This window comes from Podarcis bocagei (genome assembly GCF_964188305.1).
Source record: "Podarcis bocagei genome assembly, chromosome: 5".
In the NCBI taxonomy this organism is placed as follows: domain Eukaryota; kingdom Metazoa; phylum Chordata; class Lepidosauria; order Squamata; family Lacertidae; genus Podarcis; species Podarcis bocagei.
Genome location: NC_138129.1, coordinates 7,540,249 through 7,559,310, shown reverse-complemented (window position 1 = coordinate 7,559,310; position 19,062 = coordinate 7,540,249). Strand labels below are relative to the sequence as shown.

General features: G+C 47.2%; 1 protein-coding gene across 3 annotated transcripts in view; it reads left to right on the top strand.

Annotated features, from left to right (window-relative positions):
- RGS19 (regulator of G protein signaling 19) overlaps positions 1 to 19,062 on the top strand; it is a 65,689-nt gene that overhangs the window by 28,923 nt on the left and 17,704 nt on the right. For 2 of the 3 annotated variants that reach the window (XM_081196745.1, XM_081196744.1), the window contains exons 2-3: positions 14,778 to 14,924; positions 16,812 to 16,951. In XM_081196745.1, the coding sequence (XP_081052871.1) occupies positions 14,895 to 14,924; positions 16,812 to 16,951 (170 nt within the window). In that variant the 5' untranslated portion in view covers positions 14,778 to 14,894. Of the gene's footprint in view, positions 1 to 3,188; positions 3,605 to 14,777; positions 14,925 to 16,811; positions 16,952 to 19,062 lie in introns of those variants that run through there. The other variant, XM_081196746.1, reaches the window with a different exon arrangement.

The window sequence follows — 19,062 nt, the reverse complement described above, 5'->3', positions numbered from 1 at the left end:
TTCTCCCGGAACATATTAATCCGCTGCTGCTTTTATCCGTTTTATTTAAATATTCATATGACGTTTCACATTTTAGGATTTCTGCTCCAGATTATTTTCATTTCTCTGTTCACGTTAACTCTCTTTCAAGATGGGGTAGTGGCAGAACACATCATACTGTCAGGTTACAATTGTATTTTATTTTATTTTCTGACCAGGATTCGGCTACATAACTTCAGCGTCCGAGTAGTCTGTTTGTTTTATTATTATTACTCTGTATTTTGTGTTTCTGTATTATGATTTTATGTTGTAACTGCCCTGAGACTCGCAGGTATAGGGCGGTATACAAATTTAAAAATAATAATAGTTTGTGAGTTTCCTGAAGCTATTTTATTCTAATTGTCCCTCTAGCTTAATAGTATATTAAAGGCAGTAAGCGAATTTCCTTTCCGCTTGGATTAGTCATCGTTTTGTGTTGTGATGTAGGGGCTTCCTTTTCGTTGCCTGCTTTTATTTTATTTTTATTTTAAGAAGACCTGAGGTGGTTACAGGATCTGACAGGAGTCGCCTAGCAGAATGATTCCTACTCACATATCAAAATTTTCCCTAAAATCCCACCATGTGCCGCCGCCCCCCGCTCCCAAATCTACTCCAAGTGGGAAGTTTTAAATGGTTGATGTTTTATTGTGTGTTTTAATATTTTTTTGGGAGCCGCCCAGAGCGGCTGGGGCAACCCAGTCAGATGGGGGTGGCATATTAAATAATAAAATTATTATTGCTCCCCAAAAAATTGTTTGGGGGGGGATCCCCACAGCAGATGGGTGTGTGAGGAGAGCGAGGGGAGTTTCCACAGCACAGCCAGAAGTCATTCGCAACTTTGTGCCATATACTATAAGCCAGTGACGGCCAAACTTGGCCCTCCAGCTGTTTTGGGACTACAACTCCCATCATTCCTAGCTAGCAGGACCAATGGTCAGGGATAATGGGAGTTGTAGTCCCAAAACAGCTGGAGGGCCAAGTTTGGGGATCACTGCTTTAAACACTCCCCCCTGCAAAATCCTGGGAAATATAGTTTGTTCAGGGAAACCCCCTATTCCCCTTCACAGGACGACAGTTCCCAGAGTCGTTTTATAGTCCTCTTCAGAAGGCAATGCAGAAAATGGCGGCCTTCCTGGCGCCACTCAGCCCCCTGAACAGACGACATTTCCCAGGATTCTCTGGGGGAAGCCATGACGGTTTAATGTGGCATCATCGTGCTTTGAATATATGGTGTGAATGTGGCCTTTGGGCTGGATTCAAACCCCGTGGTTTTCTGTGTGAGAATTAAGCCTCTGGTTTCCAGGCGGTGAAAATATCCCAAGTACATAGTGGGCAAAGATGCCCAGGAAATTAGATGAGAACTAGGCCCAGTCCTAACGTTAGGCTGGAAGAGGCGGCCTACCTCAGCTGGCAGTTTCTTGTGGGGCCAGGAAAGAATGGCAAAAATTGACAATTAGTTAACCAACATGTATTTTTACCACACGTTTGTGGTAGGAGAGGTGAATGCCGTTTGGATATGCCCCAAAGTGTTTTGGGTCGTCTCTGGATGTGAGGCAACTTTCCTGGGAATCTTTTTGCCCATTGTGGGGCTCAAACCCACGACCCTGAGATCAAGAATCTCATGCTCTACCGACTGAGCAATGTGGGTGGTTGTTGTTTTTTTTTGGTGTGTGTGTGTGTGTGTGTATCTTTGCAAATTCATATACTGCTTTAATAGTAAAATGCTGAAGCAGCGAACAATGTCAAATTCTCTTTTTAATAATAATAATAATTAAAAGACCCAATAAGCTATCACTAGGTCACATTCCAGGGAAAGCTTGTGGAAAGAAATCGTCGACTTTTTTTTTTGCGTGGCTTTTGGCCGTTCCAGTGGAATATGCTATAGTCGCCGTTCCCCTTGGAATTCCAGTTTTTTTAAACTTAATTTGTGCGGCGTAGGGCTGGCTCCTGGCGACCCCTTTGAACGTCACACTGCCGAATCACCAAGCCACAATTTGGAAACCGGGCGGCAGTGACTCTTGAACTGCGCTGTTAAATCTGTTGCGTACGAGTCCAGGTTCCCCAGAACAAAAAGGGGGAGCCGCCCCCTTTTCAAAGCAAAGAGACGGGTCCTTATTTTGTTGTCTTGGGAAATTTCCGCATTTTCAGATTGTTCCTCTTCGCAATTAACACACTCTCTCTCCTTCCTCTTTTTAAAGGGCGTTTTGAGATAAACTGCCCCGGTATTTTAGCTACCCAAAATGAACTTCCTCCTTTGCTCTGCTGCTGGGCAGATCCTCTGCAGATTTTCGTGTGCCCTCGCTAGGCCAGGTCTGCAGCGCTTGCAATCTGCAAAGCCACATTCAGCCCACTGAAAGTGGATGGTGGCCTTCAGAAGCCTCCTAGGGAGCAGAATTAGGGACCGACCATTTTTTGTAATCGCAATCATAGAATTGTAGAATTGGAAGGGACCTCGAGGGTCACTTTGTCCAAACCCCTGCAATGCAGGAATCTCAGCAAGGGCCCTTCTCCTCCCAACTATTGCTGTCTCACACTTTCTCCACTCTAAAGTCTGGAGATTCTCTGTGCTCCGAAAACCCAAAAAGAATAGCCAAGGCGTGTGACCTTTTTCAGACTGCGGCCAATGGGTTTGAACTAAAGGGACCCGTGATAACGGAAATAACTTGCTAGTTGGGTATTTCCCCCCATTTGTTTGCTTAAGTTGATCCCGAAGAGACAAGCCGTTACTGCTGAGCTTCCCAAGCAGCTTGTCTTTTCGGCTTTAGAAGTTGCTTAAAAGCACAGTGCCTTGAATTGAAGCCCCAAATACTGGTTGAGCAATGCTGTAAGTTTCAGAGATGGTGTGATTAATCACATCGAAGGCTCTCTCTTGTACTTTTGTTTGTTTGTGGCCACTAATAAATCACTTCTGGGATTACCACTTGGTCAGCAGGACTGGGCGAAACCTTCCCCCAAGATATTCGTAGGCTGCAGCCAGTCAGAATAAACCATCCTTCCTCAACCTCTGGTGTTTTGCACTACAAATCCAAACTAACCAGGTGTTTTAGACTACAAGCACCAGATGTGCTGGCTGGGAGCTGTAATCCAAAATATCTGGAGGGAGCTGGGTTTGGGAAGGCTGGAATAAACCATACTGGGGGGCAAGATAGGCTAATTGACCTGGGATAAAGCACGAGCTTCGTCTATTTCCGTGTTCCTGCGGAGTCGCCTTCCTTTGGGATTTCCACTGAAAGCATCTGTCAGTGCATGTTTATTAGGCGTAAGATATCCCAGCAGCTGGGAAGGAAGATTAGCCACCAAAAGAGATCAGCGGGGAGAAGCCCTTGCCAACAGACAGCTCCCTCCTCCAGCAAAGAGCTGCTGTGCTTGCTGAGTGCAAGTCCGCAAGTCCGGCGCAGCTTCCTCCTGTGAGCACTGGGGAAGTCAAGGGGCAAGGCAGCCCTGAAGCCTTTCCAGCCTTCCTTCTATGCTGGTAGGGGCAGCATGTGGCCAGGAGTTCTCTGTGTCCAACACAAGTGGATCCAAATTCCTTGCACGCTCAAGCACTGTGCTTTGCAGCCTTTCAGCCTGGCTCTCGGAGTTTAGCGTGAGTTATGATATTCTTGGTGTATGTGCATGAATGTAGATATTGGGGTTGTATCGAACGAAGCCCTCCCATTTGCTCCAGGACTTAACATTTGCGCAAGGCAACGTCCCCCTCTCCTTCCCATGTTGCCCCCAGATCCTAAGGCTGGGGGCAGAGCAGGAGGGGAAGTTCTGCTGCACAAGTAGAAGTCCTTTTTGCAAACAGGATTACTTTGTTCAATCCATTATTTGTTTCTTATTTGTACAGTGGTACCTTGGGTTAAGAACTTAATTCATTCTGGAGGTCCGTTCTTAACCTGAAACTGTTCTTAAGCTGAAGCACCACTTTAGCTAATGGGGCCTCCCGCTGCCACTGTGCCGCCACCGCACGATTTCTGTTCTCATCCTGAAGCAAAGTTCTTAACCCGAGGTACTATTTCTGGGTCAGCAGAATCTGTAACCTGAAGCGTCTGCAACCCGAGGTACCACTGTATTGAATATTTAGAGTTGAGATTAAATAAATTCCTATGCGTATTTTTTTAAAAAAACTCAATTGAAAGCATTGCAGTGAACCTGGCTAGCTTCTTTCACCTCTGTTTGCATTCTGGGAAAGGTGATTGTGCAAATGCTCGTGCGAGCCTCATCTCTGACCGACGAAGCCCAGAGTTGCATAGAGAGGCTGCTGAATGACAGGAAGGAGTTGCCCAAACGGTGAAACCAGATGCTCATCAACAAATGTAGAGTTCCCAATCCTGCGTTTGCCTCTAAAGGTGAAGGAAGTGGAATCGTTTTGTGTTGTGTGTGCTTAACCCTTCCCCGGCAGCAACTTTCCCCATTTCCCTGGGAAACATGGTCTTGGAGCTCAGCTAGAGTGAGGACCAGCTTCAGACTACCAGTAATGACTGAGGGAATACAGTGGTACCTCGGGTTAAGCACTTAATTCGTTTTGGAGGTCCGTTCCCAACCTGAAACCGTTCTTAACCTAAAGCACCACTTAGCTAATGGGGCCTCCGCTGCGCCGCTGCTGCACGATTTCTGTTCTCATCCTGAAGCAAAGTTCTTAACCCGAGGTGCTATTTCTGGGTTAGCGGCGTCTGTAACCTGAAGCGTCTGTAACCTGAATCGTCTGTAACCAGAGGTACCACTGTAGTTAATTCCCTGGCCTTCCTGCACACACATATTGGTTCTTCCCTGCAAGTGACCAGCCCCTCCCCCCCTCTCTTCAAAGGCAAACACAGGATTAGTAGCCCTGCTCCCATGTTTTATGATGAATCACTAGTTCTGGCCTCAAGTTAGGGATGGGTGTTTTTTATGCACACTTTAGTATATGCATTTTTTTGTACACATTGCTTGTGTGGAGAACTGCATTGCCATATTCAGAGAAGTGCACATTTCAAAGGGATGCCTGTGTTTTGGTTCACACATTGGACAGTGCAAAATACAGTGGTGCCTCGCAAGACGGAAAGAATCCGTTCTGTGATTCTCTTCGTCTAGCGGTTTTTTCGTCTTGTGAAGCAAGCCCATTGACGGATTAGCGCGCTATTAGCGGCTTTTAGCGGCTTTTAGCAGCTTATCTGCTGATCGGATCAGCTGATAAGCGGCTTAGCAAAAGGGGGGGGGGGAGGGAAAAAAACCAGCAGGAACTCGCAAGACATTGTCGTCTTGCGAAGCAAGCCCATAGGAAATTCGTTTTGCGAAGCACCTCCAAAACGGAAAACTCTTTCGTCTTGCGAGTTTTCCGTCTTGCGAGGCATTCGTCTTGCGGGGCACCACTGTAGGTAGATGTTCCTTTCAATGCAAACTGAGCCATCTCTACTTCAAATGCACTTTAGGGCCAGTCTTGTTTTGCAGCAGGACACATGCTGCTTTTCCAACCAAAAGCAGCAGCAGCAGCATGCATCACTTCTCCAACCGAGGAGGCTCCCTCCTTCCTAGTTTGTACCTTTCCACATCGCTCTGTACACTCCATCTTCCCCAATGCCTTCTGCTTCCAGAATGGGTTGGGTAAAGACTTGTGGGGAAGATGGGTGGATGAAGGCTCATGGTGGATAGCTCGCTCAGTAGAGCACGAGACTCTTAATCTCAGGGCTGTTGGTTCAAGCCCCACGTTGGGCAAAATATTCCTGCATTGCAGGAAGGTGGACTATAGATGACCCTTGTGGTGGTCCCTTCCAACTCTACAATTCTATGAATTACGGAAGGTTGCATATGTCTGCACTCCTTAACTCTGTAAAGCTTTCTAGGGCCCCCTAGAAAGACGTCCGTCTTTCCAGACATTTATTTTGGGGAAGAGGCTGTCACTCAAGCCACGGTGTGCATGCTTTGCATCCAGAAGGTCTTCTGTTCCGTTTCCCCCCTCCCCACCCTGCAATCTTCACTGAACAGAGTCAGAAGTGGCAGATCAGAGAAGAGCACTGAGTGAGCCCCTAGAACACTTACGGAGGAGAAGATCAGAAAGCCTATTTTATTTCTGCCTCAACTAGTGGCCCAGGCAGCCAGGCAGTGATGGAGAGGCAGGCAGTATTAGGTCTCCCTCCCTGTCACGGTCCCAGAACGTCCATCTCCTCTCCAAGCCTGCAATAAATTCTCCCCGCCTGTGCCACTGGGTTGCCCATCGATTGGAAAAAGCCAGGACTGGAGAATGAATGACTCTTAAGGGCCATTCTTGCATTTTACGCTTCAGTTCAGGGGTCAGCAAACTTTTTCAGTAGGGGGGTGGTCCACTGTCCCTCATACTTTGTGGAGGGCCGGACTATATTTTTTTTTGGGGGGGGGTGAACGAATTCCTATGCCCCATAAGTAACCCAGAGATGCATTTTAAATAAAAGGACACATTCTACTCATGTAAAAACATGCTGATTCCCGGACCATCCGTGGGCTGGATTTAGAAGGCGATTGGACTGGATCCGGCCCCCAGGCCTTAGTTTGCCTACCCATGCTTTAGTTCATCTGGGTTGCACCACTACACTAAAACATTTTTGCTGCCATTTTTTTGTTCAGTGTGTACTTTTTGTTTCCATTCTCTCTTTACCCCCTTTATTTTTCGGTGCTCTCTTCTCTTTCTGCAGCCCATCTGAGTTTCATCCCCCCCCCCTTTTGGGGGGTTGGTGTTTAAATGCTTGGCAGAAGTTGGAACTTAAATCCCTGCTGGAGGGGCACACTTTGCAATCACATAGAGATCTTGACTTTAGGACAGTGGTGTTCAAACCTTTTTCAATGAGGGCCGGATTTGATTAAGTGAAGGGCCGTGGGGGCCGACCAAAGTTGTTGAGCTTTTTTACCCCAGGAAATAGACTGCCACAGGGGCCAGATTAGGCCCCCGAAACAGACTTTGGACATGCCTGGTTTAGGAGAATGAAAAAGCCATGTTTATTACAGGAAATGCATGTGGGTTGGGAAAGTTCCCTAAGGTGGAGTCGCCTTGAGCTACACATCTCTTCAGGAGAGACACACAAAGATGTCTCCTCTCCCAAGGTGAGGATGAAAAAGGAGGAGGTAGGAAATGAGGTTAGCAACCCAGGACTATATCGGTCAGTCTTGCACCTGCGGGAAGGTCAACACAGGTTAGGCCAGGAAGTACAAGGAGGTTCCTCTCTCCCAGGCAGACGCATCAGCCTCCAATGCAGTTTCAGCACTTCCTCCATGCAACAGGTTTCTGCGATGCCATTGCGCAGTCCTCCCCATCTCCCCTTTTTTTCTCCCTCCAGACTCCTCTCCCTGTCTTTCTTTCTCAACTCCGTTTCCTCCACCTTGTGTCTTATCCTTGCCTCTTCCTGCCTCGGACAGCCAACAGCACAAAGGACTTTCAAACTCTCACACAGGAGAGAATCTCAGGTGGCAATCTCTTGCCGGTTGCAACAGGCTGGGAAAGCTGTTGGCAAGTCGGAAGGTGCAGAGACATCGTTCAGGGCTTTCTCTTCCCCCCCTTTGATTTCTCGCAGGGCAACACAAGCGCAGGAAATAAGGTTTCACGTAGAAGCTGCAAGCTGCGTCGGCAGAGCCCGTACGCAGCATGACACTACCTACAAGCTAGGAATGGCTGTTCCAGAGCGTTGTTCCATTTTCCAGGGCTGGAAAAATCCCAGAAAATCCTGTTGCGTCCTGGCAAGGGTTTCCTTGCAGTTGTAACTGGAATGGGCATCGTTGGAATGGAAATGGCATGATATTCTCCGTAAAGGCTCCTATCACTGTCTTGGGTGCATTGAGGTTCTTTATTCCACAGCTGTTCCAGGGAGATGATCCCAGACTTTTACAGCTCTGCTAGTTTTTGTTTTTGTTTTTTTCAAATCCCAATCCGATTTCTAATTGCCATCATCTGTTTCTTCGGGTGTGGTCTGGCTAATTCCCCCCCCCCCTCCTTTCTCCCAGCTCACATCCTTGTGCTTGCTGAATTGGCCTGGTTTCCGGCTTCTCGCTGTGTGGTGTTAATACATTCTGTGAGGCAAGCACCTGGGATTCATGGGAGCATGTGTCTGGTTTTGATATTAACGTAGCCGCAGAGGGAATCCACAGAGTTTGTCGTCAGCTTGGCAGATGTTAACAGAATTGCATAACAGGATTCCAAGCTAAGCCTTTTTATCCTAACATTTGGTGGCACGGGTATTTTTTTCCCTTCATTTATTCTGCGCATTGAAGTTTTCTCATCCAGCTGAGAGTCGTCCCCTGAAACAGCCCTGTTCTCAGAAGCCGATGCCATGAATAGATAAGGTTTACCATAAGGTGCCTGAGTTAGGTGATCTTGACATCCTGTTTGTTTGGGGTCCAAGCGGAAGCGTGGCTTATTTTTGCCAACAGCTGTTTTGCATTCGTCATTGTAGTTTTATCAAGCACCTTTCAGTGCTTTGGCAATGTTATTATCTCATGTGACAGCCTTGTGAGGCGGGGCCAGTATCGTTGACCCATAGTGCAAATTTGGTGAAAGAGACATTTGTCTGATGCCCTGAGCTACAGGGCCGGGGTACCTAGAGGAGATGTTTTGGTGAGGATACAACAATTTTTTGATGGGGTGGTGGTGGAATTCATAGGTATAAACTGAACACCTTAGCCACCAATCACGGGAGCAATGGAAAAGGTCTTGATACCACTTTGGTAACAGTTTATGGAATAAGGAGGGCATTAACACAAAAGCATGTGCTGTCTTTTTTAAAAAAAAACTTCAGTCATTTATATCACTTTATATACAACGGAAAAAGACATGTATATTCCAAATACAATGTTGAAAACAGCATTTTTCATAACAAACAATCCAAACACTAAGTTAATACCATGTACATGAATTCAAGAAGGACCGCCCTTTTGTCTGTTGCAATTTATTTAGCAATATGCTATAGAAGTAAGAAATGAGTTTTGCCCCCCCCATTCTATACAGTGATTGCATCTTCCATTTTTCATATTTATAGTAATTCTAGAACTTGCATGATTTACGCTATAATTGCTTTTCCTCATTTCAAGCTTCACATCGATGAATTAAAGAAAAGAATATGCTTCTTCTGTATTAAAATTAGCATGGCCTAAGAAGTGATCATCCCTATTTTATTTATTTCTTTGTAAATCTAAAACCAGTTTTTATCAGCATGTGCTGTCTTGGATGCAGGTTCAGCCCTTGATGCCGCCCTGGGCTCCTTTGGGAGGAACGGCAGGAAGTTATAACTTTAATAAATTACTAATAACTTTCAAAAGACATGGGGAACATCCCGCAGGTGGTGCAAAATGACAAGAGTGGCTCGCTTTTAATAAATGTCAACAGGGGGATTTGGAATTTCTTGGCAAAGATTTGGTGGGGAGGGAGATGGAATCATAGATCCATCAATTCAGGAACTGGAGCTCAGGAATCTGGCAGATGGCCACCAAACCTCTGCTTGAAATCCTCCAAGGAAGGAGAGTCCACCACCTTCCGAGGTGCTGGCAAGGCCTAGGCAGAACCTTCAAATATGAAGGTGTTGATTGACTTCCGTGCCGAGGTAACTGGCAGGATGTTGAGGAAGGAGCAGAACACCAGAGTGTCCAGAGGTGTCCAGAGGAGGGCAACCAAAATGGTCAAAGGCCTGGAAACGATGCCTTATGAGGAACGGCTAAGGGAGCTGGGCATGTTTAGCCTGGAGAAGAGGAGGTTAAGGGGTGATATGATAGCCATGTTCAAATATATAAAAGGATGTCACATAGAGGAGGGAGAAAGGTTGTTTTCTGCTGCTCCAGAGAAGCGGACACGGAGCAATGGATCCAAACTACAAGAAAGAAGATTCCACCTAAACATTCGGAAGAACTTCCTGACAGTAAGAGCTGTTCGACAGTGGAATTTGCTGCCAAGGAGTGTGGTGGAGTCTCCTACTTTGGAGGTCTTTAAGCAGAGGCTTGACAACCATATGTCAGGAGTGCTCTGATGGTGTTTCCTGCTTGGCAGGGGGTTGGACTCGATGGCCCTTGTGGTCTCTTCCAACTCTAGGATTCTATGACCAGGCAGGTCCCGTGTTTGATGCCCCCAGCCTGTGCTGCATTGTGTAAGCAAGAGAGAGTCTAGACTCAGCTTTGGAGTTTCTGTGTTGCGGTGGCTCTGGCTGCTTTACAGATGGTTTGCTTGAAAGCGAGAGGCAGTGGCAAGAAGGCTAGCATTGAAACTGGAGGAAAGCGGTTCGTTTCTCTCTCCCTGCCCCATGTGCAAATGCAGTAGAGCTGGGAAATGCTCCACAGCCAGCTGTTCATACCAGGGTCATGGCCCAGTGGCAGGACAGGTCCCTGTCTCTTAAAATATCAAATAGAGTGCCTAGTCACATACCTCCACATGTGGTGGGAGTGTCCCAAAATCCAACGATTCTGGACAACAATCATACGAGAAATACATAAAATAACCAAGCAAGTGTTAGAAACCACCCCAGAATTGGCCCTACTAAACATCTTCCAAGACAACAATGCCCACTTACACCACAAAGAACTCATAACCCACCTACTTTCAGCAGCCAGAAACATCATAACCAGACACTGGAGAGACCTGTCAGGAATAAGCATGGACCAATGGTACCGAATAGTATGGGAAACAGCCTGACTAGAAAAATTAACCAATAAACTGAAATTGACACAGGAACAAATAGAAGAAGACGCCTTCACCCCGGTATGGCTCCCCTTTATCACATACACAGCCCAACAAGACAATGACAAAAATCCACCAACAGCATACAAATCAATATGGCTAATCTGATCCAAAACACCCACTCACACACGAAAACAAAGACCACCACAGCCAACCACAAATGAACAGCCACACCCTAGGCCAACCCCAACCTCTCTCAACACCAAAGGAACACAAGCGAACACCAGAGAACCTGTACAAGGAACGCTGATGCAAAACCCCACATATATTAAGTAAAATGGAAACATCACCCCCAACCCCACTCATCTTTCCCCCCTCCATCTCTTCCCCCTATTCTTCCTAATGTCTCAGCAAATGAAACCAATTTGCAAAAAGAAAAAAATGTGTTACGAAAAAAAAATACGAGAGAGAGACATTGCACATACCTTTGTAAATCAAGAAAATCTTCAATAAAAATACATTGAAAAAAATTAGAGTGCCTAGTGTATCCAGCTTGTAAGGTTTTGGCTAGCAGGTGCCCCAAGTGAAATGCTGGGGGAGATTTTGGTTAGGGTATCAAAAAATTGTAGACTTCGAAGGGACCCCGAGGGTCATCTAGTCCAACCTCTGCTTAAAAACTCCCAGTGAAGGCGAGTCCACTGCCTTTGAGGTAGGTAAGACTGAGCTAGAGACACCCAAGACAATGAAAGGTCTGGAAACCAAGCCTTATGAGGAACAGTTGAGGGAGCTGTGTATGTTTAGACTGAGAGGAGATAGGATTGCCATCTTCAGATATCTCAAGGCCTGTCCCATGGAGGATGGAGGCTAGGACTCAAACCAATGGCTTCAAGTTTCAAGAAAGGAGATTCTGATTAAACGACAGGAAGAGCTTTCTGACAGTGGAACAATCTTCCTCGGGATGTGGTGGACCTTGGAGGTGTTTTAAACAGAGCTTGGTGGCCATGTGCCATGGATGCTTAAGCTGAGATTCATGTATTGCAGGGGTTTGGACTAGATGACCCTCGGGGTCTCTTCCAACTCTTTGATTCTATGATTTTATGACCATTTAGGGCTAGGGCGAGGAATCTCCGATCTGTCAGAGGTTTCTGGATTCCATCTCCTCATGTCATCCCTACACATTAAGGCCATTCTGGCTGGTGCTGATTGGAGACGGAGTCTAGCCACATCTTGAGTGCTGCACAGTCCCCATTCCCAGCGCTACATCCAGTCTGGAGAACCTCTGGTCCTCCAGGTTCTGCTGGACTCTAGCTCCCACCATCCCCAGCCAGCATGGCCAATGGCCAGAGATTATGGGAGTTGTAGTCCGGGTACATCTGGAGGACCACAGATCCCCACCCCACCCTGATTCATAGAATCATAGAGTTGGAAGAGACCACAAGGGCCATCGAGTCCAACCCCCTGCCAAGCAGGAAACACCATCAGAGCACTCCTGACATAGGGTTGTCAAGCCTCTGCTTAAAGACCTCCAAAGTAGGAGACTCCACCACACTCCTTGGCAGCAAATTCCACTGTCGAACAGCTCTTACTGTCAGGAAGTTCTTCCTAATGTTTAGGTGGAATCTTCTTTCTTGTAGTTTGGATCCATTGCTCCATGTCCGCTTCTCTGGAGCAGCAGAAAACAACCTTTCTCCCTCCTCTATGTGACATCCTTTTATATATTGGAACATGGCTATCATATCACCCCTTAACCTCCTCTTCTCCTGGCTAAACATGCCCAGCTCCAGGGCTTTTCTGTACGTAGCTTGACTTGCCAGGGCCTACACACTTCACAGGAAGCTTCATTGCAGGCGGTTGGACTAGGAGGTCCTTTCCAACTCCACAATTATATGATTCCGCTAAATCGGACAACTGGTGCACAAACCCATGTTTCCAGACAAACCTGTTTCTTTCCCACATTGCATTTTTGGACCCGTGCTCAAAAACTTTAGGCATATTTATAAAATATCTCATGCATGAAACGCTCAGCAACCGTGGAGCCTCCATCTGTCAGTATCGCAAGGACAGGGAGGGAGTTAAAGGGACCAACATTGACCCCAGACTCTTTGGTGGCTGACTGATTCGTCTTGTCTTGTGTGGTGTGCAGCTGCAGCAAGCCACTTGAAGTTTTCGTTCTTTATCTTTTTTTTAATTGGCCGTCTCAGGGGCTGGCTTGCCCCGCTGCTGACACGGTTCCTAGTCCCACGCAGATTCTGCTCCGGCCTGCACAATCCAGCGATTGCGCCACTCTCTGTGGCGCAAGGTCATGCGGCGAAGTTGCAGCAGAGGGCGTTGGATGTGCAAACGGCCCATGGAGCTGCTCGGGTTGCGCGATCGGTGCTTAGGCCCACAGATTTGTGCTCCTGGAAAGGAGGCAGCTGAAATGGCTAGCAAAACATCCCATCCCAAGTGATTTTTTGCAATGAATAGTAAGAGCTAAATACCCTTGCTTTCTCTCTCTCTCTCTCTCTCTCCCTCCCCTTACCCTTTAATGAGAGGTTCTGTATGGAAGACCATCATTGCACCTGCCCATTTATGTGTGCAGCCAGAAGTCTTATCTTTCTAATCAGCATTGCCCCATTAAGACAGGAGTGGGAAACTCCCAGGTTTCCAGATGCCTAAATTTGTAGGAACCTGATTCTGTTATGTAGGCTTTGTGACTTCTCCAAATACCCTCTTGATTATTATTCCAGTTCTATGTTGGTCTGACTCAGCAAAGAACATGACAGCACTGCTGCTCCTGTTGGGTTCTTAACACCTCTGGAATTTCATGCATCCATTTATTCATTTTTTAACAAACGTATTTACACCCCCTAACCTACTTTCCAAGGTTGTTGTGAGGATGCTGTGGTATACCGTAAACTCCATTGGAGTTGTTGTTGTTTAGTCGTTTAGTCGTGTCCGACTCTTCGTGACCCCATGGACCAGAGCACGCCAGGCACTTCTGTCCTCCACTGCCTCCCGCAGTTTGATCAAACTCATGCTGGTAGCTTCAAGAACACCATCCAACCATCTCATTCTCTGTCGTCCCCTTCTCCTTGTGCCCTCCATCTTTCCCAACATCAGGGTCTTTTCCAGGGAGTCTTCTCTTCTCATGAGGTGGCCAAAGTATTGGAGCCTCAGCTTCACGATCTGTCCATTGGAGTGGCTTCTGTTAAAATGCTTCGTATCTGAGGCTTTAAGAAGCATCTCTCTGTGATGACTTCCACACCTGCAGGTCATCGGTTGATGATGAAGAATGTTTGCAGGGGAAAGAGTCCCCTTCCATTGCTGTAAAGCTGTCACACTTTTCAGGTTGTACCAGTGTTGCGCATGAAGGGCCTGGGAGCATTTACTTACCTCTATTAGTGTGTGGAAGTGAGAGCTGGACCATAAAGAAGGCTGATCGCTGAAGAATTGATGTTTTTGAATTATGGTGTTGGAGGAGACTCTTGAGAGTCCCTTGGATTGCAAGAAGATCAAACCTCTCCATTCTTAAGGAAATCAGCCCTGAGCGCTCACTGGAAGGACAGATCCTGAAGCTGAGGCTACAATACTTTGGCCACCTCATGAGAAGAGAAGACTCCCTGGAAAAGACCTTGATGTTGGGAAAGATGTGGCTTTCCAGGTGTGGTTGGATTAGAACTCCTGTCCACCCCACACATAAGCAGAATGCAATAATAATACTGTGTTATTTACATTCTTTCCCACCAATTCAGCTAAGGAGACCTATATTCATGAGCAGACATAGTAGGCGTGTGTCATTTATGGATTAGGAAGTAGATTGGGAATTGGAAGCATATTCAAGTGAGGATGTGGTTTAGCAGTGTGACTTTGAATAGGATGTTCATTCCAATGAGCATCCGAAGCCATGTTGTTGCATACCAGACAACAAGCTAGCACCTTTTTTTCCTCTCTTCTTTACATGAGCAGGATCATCAGTCTCTTTGCTTCAGAGGTTCATTGTGTGTGTGTGTGTGTGTGTGTGTGTGTTGTGGTTTTAAAATTAACCACCCCCCCAGGCATTAGAGATAAGTTGAGATACTAAAAAACGATAATACGCTACTTCCTTTTCTGGTATGCGAGGTTCAACTCCCTCGGCGAAGAAACTGCATTGCGATGACACTGATGGGGTGTTGCCTTTTTCTTCCGACAGGTGCCATCCCATAAACCGCAGGGGCCCTAGGAAGGGCAAGTGTCAACAGGACGTGTGGCCAGCCCTTGGCCAGAAACAACAGCCACGGTGGGCCAGAACGGCAGAGCAGACCTGCCCATGCCGGCGGTTTATGAAGTGGGGAAGCAGGTGAGCTGCTGGTTTTGTCTTACAGGAAGGTCAGGCTTGGGGTTAATCTGACAACCTTGGGAAGGGCTGCCCTTCTAGAGGTTTCTTTCACCCCTTCGTCGCATCGAAAGGGGGTAAAAACTATTCAAGAGTGAGACAACACTTCCTGAATTGGTCATACGGTCTCGGGTGACATCAGAACACAGTCAAATCTGATTGGCTACGTAGCACCTTGACGTCATAACTTGATTTGAGCGGGAGCATTCATGTCACTGACTCGGTTTTGGGGGAAATGTTCAGCATGTTGCCACATGACGTCATTATTCAGCTAGTACTCCAGAATAGTACAGTGGTGCCCCGCAAGACGAATGCCTCGCAAGACGGAAAACTCACTAGACGAAAGAGTTTTCCGTTTTGGAGGTGCTTCGCAAAACGAATTTCCTATGGGCTTGCTTCGCAAGACGACAATGTCTTGCGAGTTCCTGCTGGTTCCCCCCCTTTTTTCTAAGCCGCTAAGCCGCTTATCAGCTGATCCGATCAGCAGATAAACTGCTAAAAGCCGCTAATCCGCTAATCCTTCAATGGGCTTGCTTCGCAAGACGAAAAAACCACTAGACGAAGAGAATCACAGAACGGATTCTTTTCGTCTTGCGAGGCACCACTGTATAACCAGGGGGAGCTTTTTCTTCTTCCATTTAAAAAAATCTGACTTTTGTGAAAGAACAGGAATGGACGCTCAGTATTTTTTATGGCATGTGTACAAGTATCGTCCCACTTCCTGTGTGGAGTGGGGGGTTGGGGTTGGTGGATGTGGTTTGGAAGGCATGTGTTTCCTACCACTTTCCCTCTGATTGGTGCGAGCTGCAAGTTTGTGGCTCGGTTCAGAGGAGAGAGGCAGCGGCTCAAGCTGAAGGTCCTGAGCCAGAATGCTGCCCATGACAGCAAACATTAGCTGCACACAACATTACATCACAATAGCAAGGTTCATCGTAGCTCAGGCAGACACATAGTTACTCTTCTAATCTCCTGTGCTCCCACAAAATTAGAATTCCAGAATACTCAGCACTGAATAAAATTTTGAAAAGCTGCAGAAGGGCTGTCACCACGTGCATGTTAAAAACTCTTGGCTTCTGCTGACTGAAGGAACACAAAGATACCTAAGGGATGTGATGTGACTACAGCCACAGATTTATTTATTTTCTCCAATTTGGGCAGAACCCGTCGTTATCATAGAAAGGAAAACCCTTTGCCCTCTAATAGCAGTAACATGTGCTCAAATGTGCAGGCAGTCAGCTACAAATTCACCCTCAAAAACATTGGATCAAACAGCGGTTGTGCCACTACGAACGCTAAGTTTAGAAAGCCCCAGAGGTGGAATATAAGTGCTATCATACGTACCATTCTATTCAGCTCTGGTGAAGTTTTGGCAAGAATTGTTACCAGCTAGATTTACAGGAGCCAGACCACTGATTCATCTAGGCTCATACTGCCTGTGAAAAACAGGCCCTAAGAATACATTTAAAGCAGTATTTAAACTTAGAGCCACTTTAAACAGTTGTGGCTTCCTACAAAGCGCTTTAAACATACGGTGTGAATATGACCTATGTGTCTGTGGGAGCGGGAGAATTTCTTCTTGCGCAGTGGCACTTCCCCTCCTTATCCTACCCCCATGTTTCCCCACAAATCCCCCCCTCCCCAAATCAGCTCTGGGGCTCCCACAATCCTTCCCAGTAGATTAGGGAGTCCATTCCACCTTTGAACGGCTCTTACTGTCAGAAGGTTCTTCTAGATGTTGAGTCGGAATCTTGTAACTTGAATCCGTCGGTTCCAGCCCTATCTTCCGGAGCAGGAGAAAACAGGCTTGCTCCGTGTGACGTCTCACGCTCCTCCTTCTGCTTCCTTCCCTAGTACCCAGAGCCAGAGTACGCGGGGAGACCCCTTCCAATGTCCCAGCATGAGACCTCTCCGACAGTACTGCGACGCGCCAGCAACCACCGACGCAACAACCCCTGCTGCTTCTGCTGGTGCTGCTGCTGTAGCTGCTCGTGGTACGTGGAACAGACTGGGGCGGGTTGGGGGGTTGGACGCTGCCTACCTGTGCCTGTGTCATAGGGCCTGGGCCAGTGGAGGCTGGTGCCCACTGCGGTTAAAGGTAAAGGGACCCCTGACCATTAGGTCCAGACGTGGGCGACTCTGGGGTTGCGGCGCTCATCCCGCTTTATTGGCCGAGGGAGCCGGCGCACAGCTTCCGGGTCATGTGGCCAGCATGACTAAGCCGCTTCTGGCGAACCAGAGCAGCGCACGGAAACACCGTTTACCTTCCCGCCGGAGAGGTACCTATTTATCTACTTGCACTTTGACGTGCTTTCGAACTGCTAGGTTGGCAGGAGCAGGGACCGAGCAATGGGAGCTCACCCCGTCATGGGGATTCAAACCTCCGACCTTCTGATCGGCAAGTCCTAGGCTCTGTGGTTTAACCCACAGCGCCACCCGCGTCCCGCCCACTGCAGTTAGCAGGAGTCTAATCATAGGTAATGACCGAACCAATGATGGGCAGGGTCAGCTAATTTTGGTTTTAAACTATGGAAGAGGAAGCAGATAGGTTATTATGCCATTACGCCTTTTTTCGTTAAGGGAAAAGGTGAGTAAGATCGATAACAGTTTGTGAAATAATTCATGGCACAGAGAAGGTGGATAGAGAAGTCCTTTTCTCCCTCATAACACTATTCGTTTATTTGACTTATTAGTCACTTGCCACCCAACAGATCTTACACTGAAGAACTTACACATTAATACATTCTAAAACACAACAGGGGGGAAACTAAACATTTAACATCCCATACAGCATATTTTTAAAAGCTTCTTCAAAGACGGCTTTTAACTGAACCCATCCTATTTTGTCAAGTCTTGCAGTGACTTTCTGTTCCAGCAGTGACGCCCCACTGCTTTTAACAACCCAAACACGCAGCAAAAAAGCAAAGAAATTTTTTTTGCAGCCTTCAGAATGCATTCTTATATTATTGGAAATTATATTTTTCAAATGTCTTGCCTAGCAAACCTGCTTGGATACTTAGAACAGTGCCAAGGCAGTCTAATGCAGAGTACTCTTGAAAAGCAAAATACGAAAGGTTAACTCCTCTAGAACGCTAGAACTCTGGGAGATCCAGTGAAGGTGAAGGTTGAAAGGTTCAGGAGAGAGGGAAGAAAGTTCTTCATCACAGTTAAACTATGGAACTCCCTGCCACTGCAGAAGGTGGTGATGGCCACCAAGCTGGATGGCTTTAGAAGAGGATTAGACAAATTCGTAGAGGGGAGGGATATTGATCACTGTGGTGGTGGCTCTGTTCTGCCTCCATGGTCTGACGCAGGAATGCTTTTGATGAGCAGCTGCTGGAAACCACAGGAGGGGTTCAAATCTCGTGTTCAAATCCTACTTCTGGGTTCCTCACAGGCATCCGACTGGCCACTGTGAGAACAGGTTCCTGGACTAGATGGGCCACTGGTCTCTTCTTATAGGCAAGTTTTGGAGGTTCCCTCTCCCTCTGCTGCCTGATGTTCAGCTGCCGCGTTTCGGAGGAGCCATGTGCATAAGCTTTGTTTATAGCTGGTGGCTAATTGGAGGAGTATTTAACAAAGCAAGTGTAAACACCATCTTGAGCAGATGGTCTGGTATTTGTGCCTCACAGAGTGCGGAGGCCCCCGGAAGCTTTGGATATTCAGTTTTGTTTGGGTTCGGATACGTGTTTGTGTTTTGGATTTAGGATATACTGCACGGCTGAATTTTCCTACAATCTGTTCTCGGAAATGCTGCTATTTCCCTAGTCTGCCACTGAGCCCCTGCTCCCGTTTGCGTTGCGCTTGTCGTTCTCAGATTCACATGCAGTGCAAGGGCCACATTCCCCTCCGTGCAGTCTTCTGGGGGCCACACGCCAATAATGGGCAGGGCCAGAAGCAAAAGGGTGAGCAAAGCGACGAATGTGAAATTTACCTTTCTGTAGCTGGCTACTTCCTACAGACATTTGCACACTTCTGTCCTCTGTCCCCAGGTGAGCAAGAGGTGTGGTCAGAGTTCAGGGGCACGTTTCAGCCAGGTGGAAACGCTCGAGGAAGGGTGCAAAGCAGGGCTGGTGAAGTGTGTGGCCTGGGGAGAGGAGTGTGG